Source organism: Panthera onca, chromosome C1, assembly GCF_046562875.1.
Source record: "Panthera onca isolate mPanOnc1 chromosome C1, mPanOnc1 haplotype 2, whole genome shotgun sequence".
Lineage (NCBI taxonomy): Eukaryota > Metazoa > Chordata > Mammalia > Carnivora > Felidae > Panthera > Panthera onca.
The window spans coordinates 148,782,075-148,809,146 of record NC_138346.1 but is presented as its reverse complement, the minus strand read 5'-3'; the positions used below and the strand labels follow the sequence as shown (position 1 = coordinate 148,809,146).

The 27,072-nt window shown below is 35.8% G+C and overlaps 1 protein-coding gene across 8 annotated transcripts in view; it reads right to left on the bottom strand.

The window, feature by feature from the left end:
- Positions 1 to 4,138: 4,138 nt before the first annotated feature.
- Positions 4,139 to 27,072, bottom strand: part of ODF2L (outer dense fiber of sperm tails 2 like) — a 37,093-nt gene continuing 14,159 nt past the window's right edge. For 4 of the 8 annotated variants that reach the window (XM_060622470.3, XM_060622475.3, XM_060622474.3 and 1 more), the window contains 10 exons: positions 25,591 to 25,776; positions 22,732 to 22,841; positions 21,419 to 21,554; positions 16,468 to 16,578; positions 14,321 to 14,425; positions 11,872 to 12,030; positions 10,351 to 10,436; positions 10,106 to 10,268; positions 7,205 to 7,330; positions 4,139 to 4,663 (listed from right to left, as the gene is read on the bottom strand). In XM_060622470.3, the coding sequence (XP_060478453.2) occupies positions 4,535 to 4,663; positions 7,205 to 7,330; positions 10,106 to 10,268; positions 10,351 to 10,436; positions 11,872 to 12,030; positions 14,321 to 14,425; positions 16,468 to 16,578; positions 21,419 to 21,554; positions 22,732 to 22,841; positions 25,591 to 25,776 (1,311 nt within the window). In that variant the 3' untranslated portion in view covers positions 4,139 to 4,534. The remainder of the gene's footprint in view (positions 4,664 to 7,204; positions 7,331 to 10,105; positions 10,269 to 10,350; positions 10,437 to 11,871; positions 12,031 to 14,320; positions 14,426 to 16,467; positions 16,579 to 21,418; positions 21,555 to 22,731; positions 22,842 to 25,590; positions 25,777 to 27,072) is intronic. The other 4 variants (XM_060622477.3, XM_078451729.2, XM_060622471.3 and 1 more) reach the window with 3 other exon arrangements.

Below are 27,072 nucleotides of genomic sequence, written 5' to 3'. Positions count from 1 at the left end.
CTACCTATCCATCCAACAAATATGTACTTAGTGTACAAATATGTACTTAGATTTAACCACCTTTAAAATCCAGTGAGACAAATGCAAAATGACCAAACAAAAAAATTGCCAGTTATGAAAGAAAAGAGTAGGAAGCTATATGAGAAAATGAAGGGGATCTAGTCAGGCCAAAGTAGAAGAAAGAGTATTTCAAAAGAAAAAAAAGGAGTGAAGTTGGTCTTGGGGAAACCAAGTGCAACTGGGCATAGAGGGTGAGGAGGAGAGTGCTGGAGAGGGTGAGGAAGTGGGTAGAGCCTTGAGGCCATGGACATGAGGGCCAGAACATGCAAGACCTTAAGGGTCATGTTGAGGACTTTGGATTTTATTCTAAATGCAACCAAAACCACCAGGAAGAGTCTTAAAACATCCACTCCTCATCACAGTGACCTACTCATCTGCCCACATTTAACCGGGATGCTTGCTCTTCAGTTCCACCCCAATCCCTTCCGCGTTCTAGATGGCTTCAACGTCTATGCCTTCTCAGTTACACAGCATCCTGTGCTCCGGTGACCTCCACTCCACCTCAAGCAAACTTCTCTCTTTTTCCTTGTCCCAAACTATTCCACCTATGAAAATCCAATTCCAGTATTTCATTCTCAGACCAGTCCTACTCTTCAACCTCCTACCAGTCCTACTCTTCCACTCCCTAGCATGCCTGTCCTCCAACCTTCAAAATTTTTTATTTGATTAGCCAAAAATTGAAAGTAGTTCAATCTCATTGGAATAGTGAAAACTTATTACTATTTCCTCCATCCCTACCAAGGCACGTAGGCTTGTCTACACCTTCCTCCATGCTCATACCAACATATGTGAACTCATTCACAAATAGAGATGCTTGATTATGGAAAGTGAATCATACCAAATACATAATTCTGTCACTCTTAAGGTTAAACATTTTATAAAAATAAAAACTATGAACAAATCTCAAGCCGGCAGATACAGATCGAATTCATTCTTCCAAGTTGCCTTACATTACTCTAGGTGCACACACCGCCAGTGGTTCCCCTCCAAAGGGAACTTTCGCTTGTTGTCTGGTGCAACTTGCTAACCCCTGAACATCTTGAAGTGGGCTCTTCTGTGGAGCAAAGTGCTTCCAATGTTGGTAGTTGAGGAGAACCGATGCTCGTGACTGAAAACATCTGGGAGAAGAATGGTTTTTCACAGCCCTTCAGCAGAGGGTAGCAGGTCTCAGGCCATAAGAACTGAAGCCATCCACCTTTCACCACCTGGTTTGCCACTGCCCAAGAAATGTGCATGGTGGCCTGCTGGCAGGTATTGAGGGAACCACCACCATGAGTAGGCGAGGAAAATTAAAACTCACTTATGGGGTTTGGAAAGAAAGATGGCCAGCAGGACAGAAACTTGAGATTCCTTCTGTAGTAGAACCAATGGAAGAAACAGATGAGAATTTTAATGAAAATATAATGGAATTACAGCACAAAAAACAAAAAAACAAAACCCAGTACTTTCAGGAACTAAAAAACATGATTTATTAATTAGAAATTCAATATCCAACAGAAAGAGAATGACTGCCCTTGAGAACCACATTAGTGGTCAGAAAAGTCAGGTGGAAATACCTCACAAGAAACCCTGTGACAGACCCCGAGGGAAAAGGCAAGTTGTGCGGAGATCAGATCCAGGAGACAAAACAAGGAGGAGGAAAGGAACATGTGGAGAGGTAATAATCACATAAATAACAGAAAACAACTTTTAGCATTCAAGAAAGTCTTGAGTCCCTGAATATCAAGGATAAAGAGGAAACCCTGCCAGGCTGTCAGCACTGTGGGACAAGGACTTTGTGGGATGGTGGAAAGCTGGAAGTAGAGGTGCTGCTTAGGGACACCAGGGCACTGACTCCAGGCCTCCCTAATGCTGAGTTTGGTTCACACACCAGTAGAGCCCAACGTCTATACTTAATGCATCACGTGGAAACATTAAGTACAAAGACTGCTAATGTTCTTCTAGGGTCTGGCAAGCTTCCTGTTGTCTTTTGTCACTCGCATCTTAGGACCAGCCTCAGAGACTCCACGGTAGTCATTTTCTTCCACAGTCTATCTGAAACATTGCAAGTGCTATTTTTTTTTTTTTTTTTTTTTTTTTTTTTTTTTTTTTTTTTTTTTTTACTTATTTTTGAGAGAGCGAGAGAGAGAGCATGCAAGAGCATTAGCGGGGAGGGACAGAAGGGGGAGAAAGAAGATCCCAAGCAGGCTCCGCACGGTCAGCACAGAGCCTGATGCAGGGCTCAAACTCACAAACTCTGAGATCATGACCTGAGCTGAAATCAAGAGTTGGACGCTTACTTGACTGAGCCACCCAGGCGCCCCTGTAGGTACTAATTTTTAAATGTTATATGCCCAAACTACTTTGGTAAAAATTAGAAGTATAATAAAAAGAAAATATTCATAGATAAGGTAAATGCATGATTGTTAAAAGAAACCCTTACTTTTATTTATGACACGTATATGAAGGTAATATGGTCATAGTTAAGAGCAGAGACTCTGGATGCCTGCCACTTACTAGCTCTGTGATCTTGGGCAAGAAACCTTTTTGTGTTTTGGTTTCCTGAAAAATAAATGGAGTCAATAGCACCTATGTGTTAAATGTAAAGATTCAATGAGCTAGTACATGCTCGGCACCGGGAGCTTTGTCTAGCACATAGCAAACACTCGATGAATAATAGCTGTGCTGCTGCTGCCACCATTGCTTGTGACAGGAAAACAGCACCGTATGTAGAACTTTAACTTCAGAATCAGAAGAGTTGAGCTCAGCTGCCAACTTTAAAAGTTAAGAGTTTTATACCACAGCCACAGTAGTTAATCCTTCTATGCTTACACTTTTTTCAAATGTAAAACAGGAATATGAATACTTTTCTCTTTCAACATCCATCTGTCTATCCACAAACATCGCCTGAGCATTTACTATACACCAGCTATTGTCTAGTGTCTGGAATAAAAATCTGAATAAGAGCTCACAGTCTAGTGAGCTCATAGTCTAGTGAACAATACTCAGGAACCTTAGTTTCCTTTCATGTGAGCATTTCTTAAAGCTCCCTTTGCTTTAGGAGGTGAAGAAAGGACCACAAGGGTAAGTATGCATTTTAGCAAAAGTACTATGATTAAAAAAAAAAAAAAAAAGATAAAAAAAGGCAACATTAATGTTGTTAGCAATTGTTGGGCAAAAAATGTGGCCAGGTCCTGAAATTACTGTGTTGTGGTATTTTAAGAAAAATACTATTGAGCAGTCGGGTCATTGGCAAGTAACTCCTGTAGACTGTATGGCAGTCTTAGGACTGAGAGAAAAAGCTTTTCTGGAGAAAAGCAGAATCGCACTTCTGATCAGAGAAGAGGATAAAACATCTCGGGGAGACTCCTCTGTCCAGAGGCTGGACCATGTAGTAGACAATTTGCCTCTCTGAATGATCTTTTGAGACATGAGTGTCCTTTGAATAAACAGCTCTCAAGCCATTGTCTGAGAGGAGCTACGATTACTGGATTCCTTGTTGACTACATCGGTCCCCTTTGAGAGTGTCCTGCCTTGGCATATAGAGTGGGGGATTAAAGCGGGAACAAGCTCTTGGTATCTCTTCCATGTCGTCACAATAATAAAGACCTTATCCTAAAGCTTCCTGGCATTAAGAGTGCTTGTTTTGATCATCCCAAGGGAGCTGTCTATAGGAAGGGGTGGGACAAGTTGTTCCCCTGTAATCTTTTAGTAAACTCAGGGGGCTTTAGAATGTTTACACTGATAACACCAGACAATCACTAATAAAAAATTAAACACAAAAGAGACTGAATTCACAGGAGAGCCCAAATGCCCATTCTTTATAAAGAAACAGTGCGGGACAACATGTTTTCATCTGTCACCATCAGTTGGCATTTAATAGCTATAATTTAAAATTCTATATTAAAAGCCTCACAAAAATTAGCATCGCATCATACTTGAAACGGTATTAAGTACATTGAGACATTTGGAATCTTTAGAAAGTATGTACTTATACCATTATTAAAAATTAATATCCAGAACATTTTCCTTGATTATATATATATATATATATATATATATATATATATATATATAGCGCCACATATATATATATATATATATATATATATATATAGCGCCACAATGTAAAACAAATTATATGGGTTATTCAAAATCATGTATTTGGCTCATAATTGGCCTAGCTTTATTACAAATTCACTTAAATGGTGGCTATAAACAAGATTCTGGTTTCTTTTGCGTACGTAAAAAACATTCTAAAAACCAGTATCATTTAAATAAGTATTAAATTAAACTAGAGCTAAGTGGAAATTATCTGGCAAAAAGGAATACTGACATCTATATCTTAAAGTTGCAATTGGATAATAAATCATATTTTAAAAATGTACATAAAAACTCTACTACTCCTACCTGTAAATTAAAGTTTATTTATTACCCAATCATGTTTTAGACTTAAAGTAAAATCCTATCACTTATAGAAAATAAATCCAACAATTTATCCAAACATTGTTACATAAGAAGTTTTAAGAAACTGTAAATAATTCTTAATACTCTCATTTTGATTCTCCGACTTTTCAAGACTATGTTGTATTTCTTTCAAACATACTTCCTGGTGTTGTGCTTTCTAAATAAAAAAAGAAACAAACATAATCAATTATGGCATTCATATCAAAGGATCAATTAATAATGACATTCATATCAAAGGATCAATTAATAATGACATTCATATCAAAGGAGAGTCACAATGTAAAATTTATATATACAGTAATTAAATACACAATTTTAATTTTGAAGAGAGAATTCTAACATCTGATATGTTCATTATTTACTTATTTTAGAGCTCACTTTTCTTTAAAATTCAGCATGACTAAAGTACATACATGGTTGATTTTTACTGTGATACTATTTTATTGAAACTATCATAATTAATTTTCACTACCTTTAACATGACCTATTTTAATACTAGTTTTTGCCATTTTCTCTGCCTAAAAATTTCTATTTTATACCATAAGACTTCTGCTGCCTTAAAAATTCCAGTTTTTATGATATGAACATTTTTAGAAATCTTTAAAAATAAAAAGAATTCTAAATATTATAGGTGTTCTTTATTTGAGGAAAAAATTCAAAGCCCTATATATATATATATATATATATTTTTTTTTTTTTTTTTTTTTTTTTTTAAACGTTTATTTTTTTTTGAGACAGAGAGAGACAGAGCATGAACAGGGGAGGGTCAGAGAGAGAGCAGGAGGCACAGAATCTGAAACAGGCTCCAGGCTCTGAGCTGTTAGCACAGAGCCCGACGCAGGGCTTGAACTCACGAACCGCGAGATCATGACCTGAGCCGAAGTCGGACGCTTAACCGACTGAGCCACCCAGGCGCCCCTCAAAGCCCAATATATTTTTAAAAATATTCAGCTGCACACAAATTCCCAAATCGATCTGTTCACTGAAAATACTTCAGATAGATAAGTTGCAGATACCATCTAGCTTTCAACTAAAATGTACACACCTTCAAAAGAGAAAGAAATCTTTGCATTCCTTCCTATCAGGTATTCAATGATACCTGACACCTTCTGAAACTGAGTAATGCCCCTTGGGAGAGGGAAGTGGCATGGGATGAAACAATGTGTGAGGATGGGCTACACAAAATCATAGAATGAATATAGTGAATCTTTGCGGAACATCAGTTTTACCCAACAGTTTGGAGGGAAAAATATTAACATGAACACACTTATATTGTAGGGTAGAATGTGAAATGTTTGTGGATTATAGGATAATGCATTAGACTCCAGAGACATTCAGGCTTCAGGAAGGATGGCCTGGGTTAAGGGGGTGGGGCCATGCCTGGGTCTGCATATCCACTCTGCCCCAGGTGAAGCACTTGGGCAGGAAATCTGAAGAAGCCTGCTACCCTGGGCGGGGTGCTGTGGAAGACACCAGGATATAATCAACTATGGGACAGGCTCTCAGGGTGCTTCCAATTCAACTGGAGCTAAGATATGTATATAAAATAAATACTGACCTGCCCACAGAACTGTCCCCTGAAAGGACAAAATACATAGACTCGTTTTTCAGTAATGTCTAAACCAATGTTTAGAATTCTAGATTTTTATCCTGTAAAAATTATCAGATTTAACAGAACCTCAGATCTTAAACTTCTTTCTTTTGGAAGCTTTAACCAAGTACTGGGAAATTGTAGAGAAACCCAACTTATCTTACTATTTTTTTTAGAACTTTAATTACACATATTTTATAGTATCAAAAATTCTGATGGTGGGAAAAACATTAAAAAAAATCAACCTATAAATAAAAGAGATTTAGAATAAAGGGAAGGCCCATGCTACATTAAAACTGAGAAACGTTTGTTCTGATTAAATTGCCATGGCACTTTTGATGGTGATAAAATGAAACCAAAATTGGATGCCAAAAATCATTTAACTTTTGAATCTTTCACGTTTTCAACTTTTAGACACTTGGGAATACAAAAATAGTTTTCGTGGTGTCTCCGGCTCCCAGAAAAGATAAAGTATCATCATTTTCTATGTCACCAAGTAGATAGTTTTCAAGTAATTTAGTCACGACTAGTGCTAGCTCTCATAGTGCCTTATGCCAATTGACTACTTTCATGAATATTTAGGAAAAGACATTAGAAGATTAATTAAACACGGCCAATTTGGTATTCTCATTTCATGGCTGAGTGGCTCAAAGCACCCGTCTCATATGCAGATATAACAATATGAATATTTACTTAACACAAACTCATCACCTTCTAAAATATAATATTCATTACTCAAGACAGATATCAAAATCTAACTCATAATAGTTTAAATTGTGTATCTTAAAAAAATGAAAAATTCATACCAGAAATTCCTAAGTAGATTATATCTGTAACTTTCATTAAACAGTCGTCATGCAAAAGTAATATGCAGGAAAGGGCCTGATGAGACTTGGGGAAATGTAATAGAAGCTACCAAGGATGCAGTATAATAATTCTTTGGCATAATCATGACATCTTAAATTTTTATGATTTATATAATTTGTTATTTTTAATATTACCAGTAAAGCAATCCCCTCACTTCATACTTTAACTAAACTATACAGTAAGAATGTTAAATGCTAATTTACTTCTTATGAAAACATATTAAGCCCTACAAATACTTACACTGTTCATTTTGCAAACAAGTTGACTTTGTTCTTCATTTTTCTTTCTAAGCTCAGTTTCCAGATCTAATATTTTAATCTGTAAAGCCCTCTCTCTAGATGACATTTTCTCTATTTCTTCAGAAACCTATAATTTTCATTAAGAGAGTAAAATAACTAAATATGCTTTCTTTAAAGTATGACTTAAAGACTTGACATAGTTATACTATACCTCTTTTTTCTGAACAGATATTAACTGTATACTAGCTTAATTAGAAAATGTCTAAAGATGTTCTATCTTGAAAAAATACATATAGCATAAGTATGCTTATTTCTCTTTGCAGTTAAAAATATCTGCAAAATTAGCTTGAGATGGAAGAAGTACACACATTTGCACTCCTCTGTGACTTGGGTAGGTGTTTTTCCCAATACTGTATTTTTTTAACCTACTGAGGCCAACTTGCCAGTTGCCATCCTACTGTATGGATATTCACCGTGGGGTCTAGAGTGCTGACAGAGCATAGAAGGTTCTCATCCAGTGCTGCTCACAGATTGGATGGATGAGATTGGGACAGAGCAGGAGATGTATACACGTCACTCACACACAAGAAACTGTTTTTCATTCATTCACTTACAAAGTGGTCTGAATTTGAGTTTTCTATTTCTACGATGGTTTATTTTAGCAGAAAGTCTAGCTGGGCTATGTTCATCCAATGATTCAGATATGTGGGAGCCTTTCTGCAAGAATTCTGAGTTGGAGCCAGAAGAGTAAGAGTGGAGGCAGGGCTAGTTCAGGAGTAAGGAGCTAGTGGGAAGGACTGTCCTCTAACTATATTCCTACTGTAAATTTAGTTCTAAGTTATTGTAAAGTAATTTACAAAAATTTCTTCTGCACAAATTCCAAAGGTGATTGTGAGTGAGGGATGCTCACAGGATGTAAAGCTGTAGGAGAAAGAGCCCTTGACAATGTCCTCAGTTGTGGACAACGGTGACAGGGCAGTGCTGGCACCCTCACCTGGCAGGAACTAGAGACAGCCCCATGTTCCAGTGCAGCAGGAGAGAAAGGAGAACGTAGACACATCTCTGGAGAACTCTCAACGCTTCTGAGAAGGAATCTGAGAACACCTACCATTTCTGAAGTCTACCTAGGCTGAACCCAGGATAAAGGCATTAATTTTCCTCTCAAAGGTTGATGGGGCTGAGAAATCTGGATTACATTCCTACCGTTGGCAATACATTTTGCTACCTAGTTTTTATTCAATGTTGTGCCTTTCAAAGTCAATTTAAATTGGTTTCCCACAATTAAAACAAATCTAGATAGATAGATAGATAGATGACACTTGCAATGTATGAGCCACACTTCAAGGACATCAGATTTTATCTAACTTATGTGGAATTGCCATTCACAAGTTCGTGAAAGACATGGGTGGAAAACAGTTTAGAGGGAAAGATTCAGAATTTGGTAGTGGACATGTTAAGGTTGAGATGTTAAGTAGAGATGTCAAGTAAGTAGCAGAAAATCTGAGTCTAGATTTCAGGGGAGAGAGAAACCTGGGGAAGAGATACACATTTGAGAGTCATCATGGTAAAGAGGATCTCTTTTTAGCACCATTTAATCTGATGAGGAAACACATCCCCATTTTACTAATTAGGAAACTAAAAGTTTAGAGAAGTGACTCACTCTGGGTCAGGGTGTAATGTCACCCTGAATTCAAACCCAGTCAGAGCCAGAATTCAAACCTAGTGCCTGTTGGAATCCAAAGACCACTTTATGCCCTTTCAAGATTACATTTTCAAATCATTTGATAAATGTATTTTTTCCTTAAGACCCTCCTGAATCATTTCCCAATGCCCCCAGTTAAACTAACGACATCCTCTGGTGTACCTTGCACCCTCCCTCTGTTGTAGCACCTACATGCTGGATGACGTTTGTCTGCTTGCCTATTATCTCCCTATTGGACTATGAGTGTCCTGAGAGCTGGGGCAAGGTCTGTTGGAGATGGTAAAAAAGACATGACCTCCAGGTAACCCATGAGCTGGACCTGGGCAATTGGAGGTTCCCCACCTTCTCCCCTGTCCTTGAGGTATGTGTTTTGCTTTCCTTCTCTGCTCCCAGTAGCTGCTCCAGGTAAAGAGCCTTGAGAATGAAATGTGACGTTGAGATTTTCTGGTCTGGGTACATGACTGAACCTAGTTAAAGGGCTTCTTTATAAACTTAAGAGTCTGTCAGGTGGCTGTGGAAATCTACTCATCTTGTGGCTGTCCAAGACAACTCTCATGTTCCCTTATTAAACCTGCCATTTTCCAACCAGGAATGGTGCATCTCTTTCTACGGTCTCTCTCTGCCCTCCACATGTGGGTTTCTGATTACACCAGGGAAACTGCCGATGAGCTTGGGAACTAACAAGGTCTTATTCATCTTTGCATCTCGAATACTAGCAGAGTGCCCAACACACAGTAAGATATTTATTAAATGCGAACCAAATGGATTTAACTGGAATTCAATTTTTCTTTAATTCTTGTATGTATTTATGCAATAATATTAGGCGAAAAGAAAAGGGAGTAGAGCGTTACACCTCACCAGATCCTAACCAAAATGTTCGATAATTTGCACAACTGCTTTTTATTCAAAAAAACAAAACAAAAACAAAAAGGAGGGGGGAATTCTTTCCATGTTTTCCATCTCTGCCCTCTACCCTGCCACATCATCATTCACCTAGTGAAGTAATTCTGTACCAGTAATACAGCTGTTTAGCTCCAAAAGGGAAAAGTAGGTAAAAAACAAAAATGTAATTGCTCTCTTCACCCTGTCATCAGGATAAAAACAATAACTGTAGGTTTGGTAAGATGAGATATTGTCTGTTTAAAAAGACGACTCTTCGGTAAACTAATTAAAAAGTTTCTAAATAAAGGCCATCTGTACCTTTTGTCTTCCTTCTTCTAAAGCAGCTTCCAGCTGTCTGGCCAATGCTGTATGTTCTGCAGATTTCTCTTCAAACTTAAGATTGCTGTGCTTAAGACATTCTTCTTGGTTTGCCAGTTTCTTTTCAAGCTCTTTATTTTCTGCATCCATCTGTTCTAATTTTCTTTTTGCAGAAAACATATATTTTAAAATTATAGTGTATAGAGAAAAATGTAACACCAATTTTAAGTCAATTTAATACTTACTGTTTAAGGTTTTCACACTTCAACTGAATAAGATAATTTTCCTCTTCCAAAGAAAGCTTTTTTAGAAGATTATGATTTCCATCAACCTAAAAGAAGGGGGGAAAAAGTTTTCTTGGTTATTTTCTTTATAAGCAACTTCCAAAGAAATCTATGTACTTTAGTGTTAGAATAATCATTAAAGAAACAAGAAGGCCTAAATATTATTACTCCTACACAGAGAGACTCAAAGAAATAATTACATTTTTAAAACATAAGTTCTTAAATTCCTGATTAAGTTTTTTAAAAAAAAAAAAAACTATGCTGTCTCATAGGAAATCATCTACTAGAAGGTTTCTTCTGAAAGATGGCAATTAAAACATTCTGAATAATGCTTTGTTGAAAAAGGGTGTTTATTTTATTAAGTAAATTTGAAGACTAAAAATCATTAATCTCCTATTGTTGCATATTTAGAGTTACTCTTACAGTTTCCTGCTTCATCTCAAGATAGTGAATGATAATTGAACATCTATGAAGTTAACTATGAGTGAAAACTGTATTTGTGAGAAGCAAAATAAAATGAACAAATCAACCAAAGACAACTTGTTCATGCCAAGACCAAATACTCTTCCCATTGCTTCAAAAGCTATACCTATTTTAAGAAGCCTTGAAAATAATTTTTTTCTCATAATTTAATTTATAATTTGGGTTATCTATGTAGATTTGGCATTCTCCTACAAAAATCTCTTTTCGGGAATTTAAATTTAGCAAAGTTTTATTTGCATGTTTTTTTCAAAAACAGGATGCATTTCAAAATTAAAATCCCGGTTACATTTGGAAGATAGACAGGGAGTTGTTTTTGCAAATAAACAAAAAGACTTGCTCCCTCCTTGCATATACTTCTTTGAAAGAGTAATTAATTAAAAAAATATTTGTAAGAGCTTACTCTGTGCTAGGTATTGAATTAGAAGATGGTATGTGGATTCTCTCTCTCCCTCTCTCTCTTCCCCTGCCCTGCTCATGAGCATACTGTCTCTCAAAATAAATAAATTAAAAAAAAAAAAAAAGGAGATGGCTATGTGGTGACTAACAGGGCATCGATGATCCCTGTTCTGATGGGAGTAAAAAAAATAAAAATAATTGAGAATAATCCAAATGAATTTGATGCACAATTCTAATGAAAATAAATTCTAATTTTTGTATAGTAAATTATAATAATTTAGCTTATCATGATATCAAAAAGGTATATGTAAACATAGTATTGCTCTTCTCATGCTATTACTGTGTTCTCAAATGTCTAAATACAGATTTATACAAATAAAATGAGCTATTTTAGTTACCAATTTTCCACGATAAAATACTATAAGAATAGGTTGCAAAATATTACAGCATCTGCAATAAACTGATAAATTGACTTAAATGGGAGTTAAAAAAAACAAAAAAGCAAAACACATCAACCCCTGACATGAGTGCCCTCAACTGGTGAAATCACTCCAGAGTATTCCTTTAACGTATCTAGAAGACAGCAAAATGACAGCCGGACACCTGGCCCTGAAGCTCCCTAACGGTGTGCACCTTGTCCGCACATCTCTCCCTGTAGTGCTGCACACTCTCCTGACACTCGTGAAGCCTCCGTTCCGCTGCCGTCACCGAATCGCAGACGTGCTCTAACTCCTTCAGATGAGACTCCGTCTGGCCTCTCATCTGAGTTGGAGCATTAGGGAAATAAGTGCAAGGTCACACATTCAGCATTAATGTCTTCACTACCTTACATACTACATATGCTCGTAATACAATGAGTATTTTAGGTATAATCGTTATAAACAAAATGATTCAACCAAATAAATACGAATAAACATGAACTTGGACTCTGCCAACTAAGAACATATAACTCAAAAGCGGGCTGCAATTTAGTTTGCAAAAAGTCTGTTGAGTAACTAATATAACACTGTATGTTAATTATACTGGGATTAAAATTTAAAAAGTAGTTGAAAATAAGTTTGTTGAGTAAATGCATATAATATTAGCCTGCAGGGAGAATGTTTAACGTACTGAGGAAAGCAAACTTCCTGAATCCTGTAATTTATACTCAGGCATAGTTATTACTAGTAAAGCTAGTGTGGTAGTTTTCTACTACCCAGCCATCAGTCTAAAGTAATCGTCACTCTCTGTCATTCAGTCTTGTAACTCAGATCTTTTAGTCAGAACAGCCTTGCTGCACTCATCTTCGTTCAGGTTGGTGGGGTTTACTATATATTATTTCTAGTTAGCTAATGTCATCAGTACTCAGTAGACTGTAACTTCATCCTTAGTGTTACTATGAACAAGTCTCCCTAATTTTATCTACATTCATCCCTTTGGCTAGTGCGGTACCTCACTGTGGCATTTTTGTGGAAATGTGACAAGAAGCAAACCTAAGAAATGCTTACATGGCTAATTAAGAAAAAATAACAAGACATATGGCATTTAGGATGTTTATAGGAAGGAAAAAACAAGAGCCAGACTCTGTCCCTGAGACAGGGAACACCTAGAGCTACCGTGCATCACCTGGCACTCTTGATCACAAAAGGTCAAGCAAGAACAAAGTGTACCTCTGGGTCCCCAAACATCTAAGAGCCCATGAGAAAACCATGAGAGTCAACAGTGGAAAAGGAAAAAATCTCATCTTAAAAAATGACTTTTCTAGGGGCACCTGGGTGGCTCAGTCAGTTAGTGTCTGACTCTTGATTTTGGCTCAGGTCATAATCTCACATTTCATGGGTTCAAGCCCCATGTCAGGCTCTGTGCTGACAGTGCACATCCTGCTTGGGATTCTCACTCTGTCTCTCTCTCTCTATCCCTCCCCTCGTGTTCCCTCTCTCTCTCAAAAGTAAATAAACTTAAAAAAAAAAAAAATGAATGGAAATTTCTTAAAAAAAAAAAAAAAAAAGACTTCTGGTTTAATACCAGTTAGAAGACATTGTGACCTCGTGGTATCTGAAAATTACAGGCTTCTGCCCCATCAGCCTTTTGAACAGGTTTTTTTAATAGGCTTTTTATTTACAGTGCTGCTTAGCAAAAGAGACCTTTGCAGTGGTATGTCTCATGAGAAAAAGAGACCAGAACACATGAAATGCTAGACATGCTTCTAAAAATAGGTGAAAAGTAATCCCAAGAAAGTAGTCAGTTGCATGTTAGGTGGGCTATCTTTATCTCTGTTTAACCAGCAGAATGCCCACTCTGGCTGACCTCTTCTTCACACTCATGCCTCACTCAGACATCTCGATCCCAAATGTGGGGGCAACCCAGAGATAGTCACCTTATTATACTCAGTTGGAAGTGACTGGTAACATCCCATGATCTCTCCAGCTAGGAGTCAGTGTCCTAGGACTTCCACTGCTTCCTTACCAAAACAACATGACAAGACCCAAAGAGGGATGAGGTTTCACTTAAAAAGTTAAAAATATTCGCAAAAACATCCTAACTTGCCAACACTGGCCTTCCCCTCATTCTGTTGCAATGGGGTGACAACGGGAAATGATGCTGTTTTTTTAATATTATTTTTCCTCCAAATATTCTCTGCATTTAGCAGAGAATATTTACTTTGCTTTTTAGACACAAAAGATTTAGTACCAGAAACAAAAAGGTAGGATTAAAAACGAGAGATATTCAAGTTTGCATATTTATGGTTGAGGAAGCTCAGGGATTACGTGATAACCATTTTTTTTTTTTTGAGCTATGTTAAGTCTGCTCTTATATCAGAAAAATTAAACATTTATGCTGTTTTCAAAATATTAAGGAAAAAGTAAAAAAATAAAAAAAAATTCATACAAACATTTCAAGCCTGGAAGAAACATTATCTCTTTAGAAAACAAACTCCTACAGAGATTTAAGACAGATAATTCCTAGGTCTAAACTAGAGAAAACAACCACAATGAAAGAATAGGTATAGTACTCATAAAGTACAAAACATATAAATAAAATATTATTTTATTGCTTAAAACATCAAACTCACCTTCTCTAACTTTTTATTTTTGTTTTTTGTTATTAGGTTATTTTCATGTAGCAAATTTTCACATTTGCTTTTCACCATTTCAGCTGCTTCTTGCAACTTTTGTATCTGAAAATAGAGTAACATATTTTATTATTAAGACCACAATGTAAGGGCACCTGGGTGGCTCAGTCTGACTGTTTTCGGATCAGGTCATGATCTCAAGGTTCGTGAGTTTGAGCCCTGCATCAGGCTTTATGTTCATTGCATGGAGCCTACTTTGGATCTTCTGTCTCCCTCTTTCTGGCCCTCCCCTGATCATGATCTGTCTCTCAAAAATAAATAAATGTTAAAAAAAAAAAAGACTATAATGTAAAATAAAAAGCAAATCATTATTTCCCTATCAATACCCTCAGTATCTTTATCTAATGTTATTCCTGCTTTAATATAAGAATAGATCAGTGCTCTATTCCAAACTACAATCCTTTTATGACTTATCTGTCTTTTCCCATCAATACTTCTAGTCTCTCCCCTTAAGACTGAATATTAGAGAGATCTATACTTGCAGGTAAATGAACTTTAAGGAGAACTAAAAAAAAAATAATTAAAAAAAATCTGAAGACTAAGGAGTAATTGAAATATGCTGACATGTATGTCCACATGCATATTTATTTGGGAAGAGTCAGATTTATTACAACAAAATAAAATACGTTTTTGTTTTTTTTTTAAAAAAAGAACATTTGATCCAAACTATACCAATTATTTTACCAATTCCATACCAATTATTTTACACTCCAAAATTTAAAAATTCTCAAAAAAAAAAAAAAAAGAAAGAAAATCTAAGCACTTCATACAAAGCCCAGAGCGTAGAACATGCACAGTATTCTTGCTGAGGGATTAAAGCCAAACACACAGCTGGAGGATCCAGATGTCATTCTCCATAATGTGTCCCGCAGTCCACTATGGCCTCCATCTTACCTCTGGTCTGGTAAGCTCCACATGACTGCAATATATATTCTTTAAGTTTATTTTTATTTATTTTGAGAGAGAGAGAGAGAGTGCAGGGGAGGGGTAGACAGAGAGGGAGAGGGAGAGAATCCTAAGGAGGCTCCATGCTATCACCGTGCAGCTCAACACAGGACTTGAACTCATGAACTCTGAGATCATGATTTGAGCTGAAACCAAGAGTCAGAAACTCAACCAACTGAATCACCCAGGAGCCCCATGACTACAAGATTCTAACTGGATGTCTCAACTTCATTTTCCCATCTAAACCATCCAGATGTACTTCCTTCCTACCTATCTACACAATGCCCTGCTTAAGCTTTTACCTTTAGTTCATTATTCTTTAATTAAAATGCTCTCTCATCCAGTAAAATCAAGCTCTTTATTGACTAGTCTGTTACCATTGTTCAAGGACCTGCATAAGTCCCATCTTCTCATACATATTTTCTTGAATACTACATTTCCAAAACATAAGGTTTTCTATAAATTGCCACTGAACACATGCTGTATTCCATATATATTTTCATATGTTCTTTTCCAGGTCTTTCATGTGAGTAAATCAGAATTTTACTTTTTTTATTGGGAAAGAGGGAGTGTTGAGCTTTAATGACCCTAGAAGGGAGTCATTATTCTACATCAGTACCATTACATATATAAGATGACAAATAAATATAACTAAGTGAAAAAGATTGTACCTAAGGTTTACATTACACCAACGTAATTAATTTTAGATTGACTTTTAATTTTTTTTAATGTTTATTTATTTTTGAGAGAGACAGAGCGTGAGCATGGGAGGGGCAGAGAGAGAGAGGGAGACACAGAATCCAAAGCAGGCTCCAGGCTTTGAGCTGTCAGCACAGAGCCCGACACAGGGCTCGAGCTCACAAACTATGAGATCATGACCTGAGCCAAAGTCGGGTGCTTAACCGACTGAGTAACCCAGGTGCCCCTAGATCTACTTTTAGGAATACCCAGTATATACACAGTCAATGTATGAATCAGGAATCAGCAGAATCATCTACTTATAAAAATATACGAGGCGTTAAGAAATAGATGGGACATATATTCTATCACAAAATAATAGCTCCACCTTAATTTAGATCATTAAAAATGCAGTGTTTTAAACTGTCTACAAAATTTAACATTAAAACGAATGCAATAGTCACCTGAGTTTTATATACTTCAATAAGGGCTTTCTGTTGTTTTTCTACTTCTTGCAATTCTAAGAGTTCATTTTCAACAGAAACAACCTCATCCTTCAAAGCAGCAAGTGTAGTCTAGCAAGGAATATATAAATAGATTTTATAAATCATTAGAATTCACTTATACTCTGGTGCTACAGGGTTATAAAAACATAACTCATTTATCAACAAAGTTAATAACATAATTATCTTTATTGCATAAAATTACCATTTAAATTTAAGAAGTTTAAAAAGTTAGTAATAATGAATAACTATAACAAGACTTATGTAAGACATATATTTTTAAAACTTTTAAAATTTCCTGACAAAGAAAGACTTGGAAAATACAAAGACCATGTTCTTTGATGGGAAGACTCAATACTAGTGACATATCAGTTTTTTCAAAACAATAACACTTTAAGTGCAATTTCAACCAAAAATACAACAGTTGGGAGGAGGGGGAATATAACAAAATTAATTTTAAGATTCATATGGAAAAATAAATGGGAAAGACTAATACAATTCTGAAAGAAATACTAAGGTAGAGAATCTCAGTACTTACTAGATATTAGGATGTATAAAGAACTAAAATTTTTAAGTTTACTGTGTGTGTATGTGTATGTACATATACATATACATATATATATATAATATATATATATAATTTTAGAATTTAAAAGTCAATGGAAAAGACAAAGAAAAATACACCAAAGTTATATTTAGTATATGATAAAGGTTGAATTTTTAAGTCAATGAGAAAAATGTGGATCACTAAATAATGGTAATAAGACAACTGTTTAATTATTAGAAAGAAAATAGATTAACTATTTAGCTCCAACCAATATTATTTTTTGTATTTATTTTTACAAAATATATTTGTATACTTACTTAAAACAAAGCTTTAAAATTTTTCACAGAAGATACAGCTAAAATTTTGATTTTAGGATAGCAAAACCCCTACCAAGCATAGAATCAAAAAAAGATATCAAGCATTCTAAGGGTTTGGGATTTTACCTTCCAAGTTTACAGGTTAGCCTGGAACAGTTTCATGGATGCTAGCAAAGGATGTGAGACTCCTGGGTCAGAGACACAAAACTTCATTGCAGCAATAGCAGTAGCCAGATGCCAGATTTGTGGTAGCTTCCTAAGCCCCAGCTCCCACAGGGCAACACAGTGAGGGTCAGATGACACTCACACCTTTCAGGGGAGGCACTAGAGAGGCGCAACCCTGAGTTTAGGGAACCCAGATCTCTCATAACAGGCAGTAAGCATGTCTGCCCTTTGGTAAGGAAAACATTGCTATCTCCAAGGATGTCCATTATACAAACATCCTTGAAAAGATAGTCTGGATCTCAAGCAGTCAGTCCTTTTTACTTGTAAGATATGCAGAAATGTGACAGACTCAACAGAAGCCATAAAAGAAAAAAAATATGTATACATACATATGTGTAAATGCATCTCCCCGAACTTCATTGCCCCCTCGAAAAATTTAAGAGGCAAACAAAATGTAAAAGAGAATAACTAATTATGACAAAAGATTAATACCTGAGTTCTTACATGTTAATTAGAAAAAAGACCTAAAGGATAGTGAGTAGGTAATTCATAAAGGCAGAAATGTAAATCATCAATAAATACATGAAAAAATATATTTACTGGTCATTAAAACCTACTCTGGGCACTGGATATTCTTCTATTAATGAAGAAAAGAAACAAAAAATCCCTTCCTTCATGGGGCTCACATACCCCATGTATAGAAAGACAAAAACAAGGGATAGACGAACGCAAAACAAGAACATGAAGTAAAATACACCATACACGAACTGTGGATGGGCCAGGGAGGTCTCCAGAAGGGACTTTTGAGCAAACACTGAAAGTGTGGGTCTTTGAGGGGAGGGAATTCCCATAGAGCAAGGAAACGGTGGGAGAAGCCCTGGCCAGTCAGGGAAAAACTGTAAGAAGGTCAATGTGGCAGGAAGGGAGAAACCAAAAGGGATAGTGGAAAGATGAGGCCCGAGAAGTAATGGATAGCCAGGTGGAATAATGCTTTGCAGGTATTTATTAACCAGGTATCACTGGAGGGTTTGGGTGGAGCAGTGACATGGTGTGACTTACATTTTTATGGGAACGACTCTACTGCTGCACTGTAATCTGAGTGCAGGTGCAAGGGTGGAAATAAAGAGGCGTTGGGAAGTCACTGTAACTGTGAGACATGCTGGTGGCTTAAACCAGGACAGTAGCAGTGGTGCTGGGGAGAGATGGTCAAATCCTAGATCTATCTGTAGTAGATCTGCTGACAGATGGGAAGCAGATGGGAGAGAAAGGAGTCAAGGATGACATCAGGTAAAAGAAGGGTGATTGCTGTTACCTGAGATGAGGACAACTGTAGGATGAGCTATTTGGGGGAATACAGAAGCTCTATTTTTGTTGTTGTTGTTGTTGTTGTTGTTGTTGATTTTCCAGAGGGGTGGGGGGGGATGGGCAGAGAGAGAGGGAAAGAGAGGATCTGAAGCAGGTCCTGCACTGAAAGCAGACAGCCCGATGCAGGGCTCAAACTCATGAATTGTGAGATCATGACTTGAGTGGAAGTCTGACACGTAAGGGCTGAGCCACCCAGGTGCCCCTACAGGAAGTCTATTTTAAACATGCTAACTTTGACACACCTATTAAATACCCAAGTGGAAATTTCAAGTAGGCAGTAGAATACTTGTCTGGAATTCGGGGGCAAGGTCTAGGCTAGAGATATAAATTTGAGAGCCCCCAGGATATACCTGGTACTTAAAGCCCCAGCACTAGATGAGATCATCTATCAAATTTGGAGAGATCTCTTTTAAAATTGTCTAGTACTGGAAAAAATATAGGGACCCAATTATGATGGGTAATTTGGAAATATATAACACCAACACTAAAAATGAGCCTTCCTTTTGACCATATAATTACAATTCTATCCTAAATGTATCCTAAGAAAACAGATACGCAAAAAGACTCAAGGAAACTGTCCACATTTTTATTTATAGCAGCAAAACACTGGAAGTGGTCCAAAATCCCCAAAACTATATGCTAAAATAGTAACTTTAGTTTCAGTTATGAGATCACAAGAGATTTTTAAATGTTTCCCTTTATGTGTTTCTGTTTTCCCAACTCTTTATAATGAACAAATAGAACTTATAACCATCCAAATAAACTCTTGCAATTTCAAGAGAAGAGGTCACTGGGTCTTGAAAGCAATATCAGCTCAATTTTTTTTTTCATTTGAAACATTAAAATCTAAAATTATTCTGGTCACTAAAAGTAACAAAATACATCTAGGCAATTTTGCATTGCAAATAACATATGCCAAACACACCTAAACTTCTTTCCTTAAACAAAACCCAGAGAATAATCAATTAAAAATACATGTTTGCAAATTATTCAAAGGATGTAAGATGTAAATTTTAACCCAATGATTTTTATACCAGGTAATTTAAAATTAATTCCATTTACCACGTGATTAAAAATTAGATTCATAATGGATGAAATATTGATTATGCTAATCCTTTCTCTCTGAAGACTATCAAGGAAATTAAGGAAATAAACATAATAAATAAAATTGTTTCCTCTTCCAAGAAAAAACATTTTAAACATTCATTCAATAAACATTGAGACCTCAGTGTATGTCACACCTTCCCTGGGCATTCTGGGCACACAAAGATGGGAGCTGAAAAAAGAGATATTCATCCTAATTGAAAAGACTGTGGGGGAAGTAGCATTTGAGCTGAACTAAGGCAGTTCTGAGATATCACCAGGAAAAATAATTGCAAACTGGAAATACAGTAAAACTATAGGAACAGATAGAGGAAAACATGAATAAATTGCAGAAAATAATGAGTATTCATATTTGGCTAGAGCCCAGGATAACCAGAAGACTATATTCCCCAGTCTCCCCTGCACCTAGTTGGGGCCATGTACCTGAATAAGTAGAAGGTAGAGTGGTACGGAACTTACAGGAATTCTCCCTGAGAGGAAGTGAAACAGGAGATGAAAAAAAAGGGAGGGAAATAATTCATCTTTTTCCCCTTGCATCCTTCTGCTCGAAACTTGGCTATAATGACTGGCTCTTCAGCAGTCATTTTGGATCATGAGGGTCATAACCTAGGAATGGCAATGGGGAGAGCTAAAAAGAGGCTGATGCCATATCAGCTTTGAGCTGCCAACTCTGGCCTTCTTTTACATAAAGAGATTCTTTTCTGTGTTCTATTTACTATCCTCCAAAAATTGTATTAAAAAACTGAAAAGGATGCCGTCATCTTTAATCAAGTCTCATCTGGTTACATGTATCTCTAATTGAGAACTCAAACATTTTTTTCTCAGAAAGTATAAAAAAACTTCTCCATTTTTCTCTGGTACACATACAAACCAATCACCCCTTGGATTTGATTAAGTTGGAAAATTCTTTCTGGTTATGAAGCAGCCAAGAACATACTTTCTGGTTTCAAACAAACCAGGCCTGAGGTTACATCCTATCGTAACCATGACACCTAGAAAAAAATCTTACACATTAAAGTTAATGTAATTTTGGACGATTCAACAGATAAAATTGGAGAACAAACAGTTTTTTAAAAAGTTGAAACAGTTGTTCAACCTCACAAGTCTTATTTAATGTTGCTGAAAACAACTTTAACACATATCTGTGTATACAACTATAAACACAAATCTATACACAAGTACGTGTCTACATGTGTATGTACAGATATATAGAATATGTATATATCTATGATATATCTATGATATGAATATATAGTTTTATAAGTTGCATATTATAATGATACTCTAATACCCTGACAAACATAAAGGACAAAATGATACAACAGCACTATCCTAAGCATGCTGTTATTTCCAGCTACTTCTACTATGTTGTCATTAGACAATATATACACATACACACAGGAACACATATTACCTTTAATTTTGTATTCTCAAGATTCAGAGTTTCATTTTCATATTCAACTGAGTGAAGTTTTCTAAGAATTTCTTCACATGAATTTTTACCAACGTCTTCTACTTTCTTCAGGTCTTCCAAAAGATTAGTAATTTGCCTTTGTGAGATAAATGATATATTTCATAAAAGTCACAGAAACTTTCATTTAAATAATGCTTTTTAAGTGTGCTTATGAAATTATTTTGGTAGGGTGCACTGTTTCAAAAGTTAATACAAGCCATGGACCAAGGTAAACAGGAAGCAGTTATCTATCAGGTTACTACCTGAATAACACTGATTAGCAATTATTACCCTTCGATGGAGCCAATGAGAAATTACACAACGTTCTCTTCACTATTCAATAAAATGTCGAAACTGTCATCCAAAGGTAGTCTGTCTGTCTCTCATTCACACACATGCACATACATATACACAATCTCAGGGACAAAGTTAAATAAAAGGCTCAAGTGAGGCAATACTTCACCTTTAGAAGCAAATGATACATGCTAGTTTACAATGATAAAACTGAAGAGAACATACAGAACATAAAACATTTAAAAACAGATATTCAGGGTTCATTATTGTTAATCAGTAATAAATTTGAATAAAAGATATGCATTTTGAATCACTGATTTTTCTTTGTTACATAATTCAGGCACTTAAAGGAACAATAACTTTTAGGACTTTGAAACCATTTATGTTTTTATTGTAAACTCCGTTATATATTTTTATACATTCTTGCTCAGTAGAGAAATATTACTTCCATTTTAAGACAAAGCAGTGTTCACATTTACTGCAAATAATAGATGACACATACTCAGATACTAAATATTAACCTACAAAGTTCAAAATGTGAACACCAATGCATTTTTTTAATGTTTATTTTATTTATTTTTGAGAGACAGAGAGAGAGCGTGCACAAGCGGAAAAGGGGCAGAGAGAGAAGGAGACAGAGAATCCTAAGCAGGCTCTGCACTATCAGTACAGAGCCAGATGTGGAGCTCAAACTCCCAAACCATGAGATCATGACCTGAGCCAAAATCAAGTGTCAGACGTTTAACCGACTGAGCCACCCAGGCCCTCTAGCCAATGCACTTTTTAAAAGGTAATCATTTTATTGCATTTTTGTAATAGAATAAGAAAAGTTTACAGAATTATAAATAGCAAGAATATCAAATCATACGGACAACCTTTACCACATGTAACCCAGAAGAACCAAAATGCAAACCACTTAAAAGAGGAAAGAACTAAAAACACTTATTAAACACTAAAGAGTTTCTAAACTTTTTTCTTACTTTTTCATTGTTTCAATCTGAACTTCCAATTCAGTTTTTTCTATTACAATTTTCTCATAATGACTTTTCCAGGCATTGGAAGCTGAAATTGTTTCGGACAGCTTGGCTTCCTAAAAAAATACATCAAGTACTCATCTTGTAATTAAATAACACTTTGGTTTTGTGCAGAGCCTTAAACACAAATAAACATAAACAAGGAAATGCTCATCTTATAAAGGATGGAACTCTTGATACAGAAAATTTTAGAGTACAACTCCGAACATAGGAAGCTTTTTTTTATTTTTTTTTTTTTATTTTTTTTTTAAATTTTTTTTTCAACGTTTTTAATTTATTTTTGGGACAGAGAGAGACAGAGCATGAACGGGGGAGGGGCAGAGAGAGAGGGAGACACAGAATCGGAAACAGGCTCCAGGCTCCGAGCCATCAGCCCAGAGCCTGACGCGGGGCTTGAACTCACGGACCGCGAGATCGTGACCTGGCTGAAGTCGGACGCTTAACCGACTGCGCCACCCAGGCGCCCCCATAGGAAGCTTTTAAAGTAAACGTTGATAGTATCTTTAATTAGTATTGCTTTATATGCGCACAGTGGTAGTTCTAACACATTTTAAGGATGTTAATATAACTATTTTCAAACAATGTTTCATAATTAATGAGGATAATTTCCTTCCTACTTCCTGAACTTTCATTTTGCATTCTATGTATAGAAGATGTTGACAACCACATAAGCATCAGAGGAGAAAGAAGTCCTCAATGGTAAATACAGAAACTCTCTGCAATTCCACAATTCCACAGCATTTAGTAATGCTTATTATGGATAAATAAATGCCTTATTTCTCATTGCTATGATGATGTCAAGCTGTTTGGTAGAGGTCACTCCCATTGGCCTTCAGATACTGTTACTGTTAGCAAAGAGATGAAAATTATAGTGATGGCTTTATCCATTTTGAATGTGAGCTCCCAGACATAGATTTTTGTCTGTTTCATTCATTGCTAGGGCCTTGAATAGTGCCTGACATAAAGAAGACTCTCAATAAATAGCTGTCAAATGAATCTACCCTTTACAAACCCACCTAGTGAGCTACAGTCTTTGTGCCCCCTGCCCACATTCTATAGAACAACAAACTCACTAGGAAGACAACAGCGCCAATAATTATTAATCAGAAGATCCAGAAGAAGCAATGATAGCCACTGATATTTATTGGGGGCTTTTTTTCTTTACTTCCATCATTCAACTACTTTTTTGGCTTACACTTTTTTTATAGTAATATTGTTGATACACTGAATAAAGCCTAGTATTCTGCTTTCATATTTTATGTAAAAAGAATTTTAGGTTGCACTATGAAGTTTAAGTTGGACTGTGTGTGTGTGTGTGTGTGTGTGTGTGTGTGTGTGAAGTGTAAGTTGGATAATATACTATAACATAAAGATTCTTAGAAATTGTATCCGTAAAATAAATGCTATGAAGAAAATTTAAGACATGATACGATAGTTGGGGGACTACTTTAAACAGAGTGGTCAAGGAAGGCCCCTCTGAAGAGATGTCAATTACAAAGATAACTGAATGATTAAAAAAAGAACCAGCTATTGTGAACCCGAGAAGAACATTACAGCCAGAGATAACAGCAAACAACAAATCTCTATGCATTAGAGGAATAGAAAGTAGGCCAATATGGCAAAAAATGTAGGACCACCAGGCAGTGTGCTTTGACATGTATTTTCTCACTTATTCCTCCCTACGGTGATATGAGATAATGATATTGCCCATCTCCTATTTTATAGTTAAGGAAACGGAAGGTTAGAGAGGTTGGGTGCCTTACCCAAAGTCACAAGGTTCGCAAGTGGAAGAGCCCTCCTATACCGTGATCTGGAGCAGGAGCGACATGATGCTATTTAAATAGGAAAACCCCGAGGATGTGAAGGGCTTGATTGGCTTTCACCACTCAATAACACTTCAGGTATTCAACTAAGTCTTATAACCTTCTGGATTTTGAACTTATTCCTCAATTCTTTTTGTCTAGATAAATTCTTCTGAATGTAGATCATCCTTAAATGTTAACACCTGAGCTTATAAAATATTAAGCTGCTTTGTTTACACAGAGTTTATACAAGTCTGCTTTCAATTCTAAAAGATCCTAATGCTATAAGCCTTAACATAAGTTCTTACGAGGTCCAATACCAGTGAGACATTAAAAAGAGTAAATATTTTATTAACTGCTAATTGAAGAAATATAATAATTCATCAAAAACAACAAAGTACTAAGTCCAATTTTCAACTTCATACTACACCCAAAGATAACTTTCACATGGTGTGTTTACGTCAGCAAATGGTTTTAAGTGCATTACAGAGTTCAAATGAAGTGAATTACTGAATAAAGTCATATGGTTTAATAACATAAATCAGCATTTCCCAAACTGGTGTTCCTTAGAACCCATTCCAAGAGTTGTTTTGTGGGTAAAACAAGAGTTCTGTGGTTAATAAGTGGTGAGAAACTATGAGTTCAATACTCCTCATTATTGTTTTACTTTACTGAAGGCCTACTCAGGGCCTTTAATATGCTAATGTATACTGTCCGCTTCCAAGGGGGAATATGTATGAAGCATTACCCTTAGTTTGCATTAGATGCTTTGGGACACATTTAATATATCCTTTAATAAAGTTCCCAAGGAAAGACTGATAAATTTCAATATGCAAATGTGATATTTTATATAATCTTTCAAAATAAAGACTAAAGCAACAGAGTAAAGTTTTTCTACTGTCAGTAGCATTAAGAGAAGAATAAGATTTATATTAAGCATTATGACATTAACTACATAAACTAAGAACATAGGACAGTAAACAAAGAATGTATATATACTTACCCGATCTCTAATTTGGGAAGTAAGGTTTTCCATGTCTCCAGTAAAGTGTTTAAGCCTTTGTTTGTAAATTTTAGATGCCTTTTTTAGAGCTATAGTTTTTTGCCTACTTGATTCTTTCATTGCTACAGCTTCATGCTTATTCTTTCTCAGTTCTAAGTTCCATTCAGTTATCTTGGTTTCTAAGCTCTAAAAAAATATATATTAGTAATATTTAAATTATTTTGGAACTTGATCTTTATGTAACATTATAAACATATATAATCTTCCATGGATTTTATCAAAAGGATTAATCATAGGATTAATAACAAGCATAACAGTAAAGAAAGGTAGTTTTACCATTGTTTATTTGTAACCAGTTGTAGAATGAAAATTTAAAATATATAAGCCTACAGAAAACTAATCCTATTCTTATTAAAGGTACTAATATTGGTGATTATGGCACAAGCATTTTCTTAAAACTTTCGTAATTAACTAGAACTTTTAAAAATTTCACATCTAGAATATTATACATAGTACTAGTTATGAAAATCAAAAAAATATAATTGAGCTGGAGACAATTCAAACAAGATACACAAAGCTTAAAGGAATCAGTAGCTCCCTACACACATTAGGACTCTTTAGTTGCAATGATAAAGGCTTAAAGGACATATGATCAAAATCTATAGACCACAAAAGATACAGATGAGATAAACACAGGCTTACTTAGCAAATTTTAATTTACTAGAATTAAGGGGAATGCCTTGACACTTCAAAGAATTACATCAAGGGCAATAAAAGTGTTCCTTTATCTAGTAACTTTGTGGGAGTTATTAATCCAAGACTAAAGAGGCTTAGAAAGGTAAATAACTATCAGATCCATAAGAATTAGTAAGAGTAAAAAGACATCTGAGGGGCTGAGGGATGTGTTTCTGTCCATTGACTTTAATGGTGTTAATTGGCATCACAGTTTCCTTACATATCTCTTGGTGGCATAACTAGAGACAGAATATTAGGATGGATGGATGATGGATACGATTTAGTATAACTCTCATGCTTTTATTTCAAATTATTTTAAGACTTTGTATTTAAAGTAATTGAATACTAAATATCTAAGAATTTAGAGACAAGATTTTAATGCTTTTACATTTTTTCAAAGTTGTATAATACTGAAAAATAGTTAAATTATTACAGAATTTAGGTTTCAGTGTAACATGTTTTGGACAATCATTTTAATAAAAAAAAATCAAAGGAGTCACAGTAAAAGACTGGGTTTTCTATTCAACTCCATGATCAATAAAAACTATGCTTCTTAACTTCCACTAAAATTGAGATTAAGAAGTACAACTTGGGGTGCCTGTGTGGCTCAGTCATTTAAGCATCTGACTTCGGCTCAGGTCATGATCTCACGGTTCGTGGGTTTGAGCCTCACGTCGGGCTCTGTGCTGCCAGCTCGGAGCCTGGAGCCTGCTTCGGATTCTGTGTGTGTGTGTCTCTCTCTCTGCC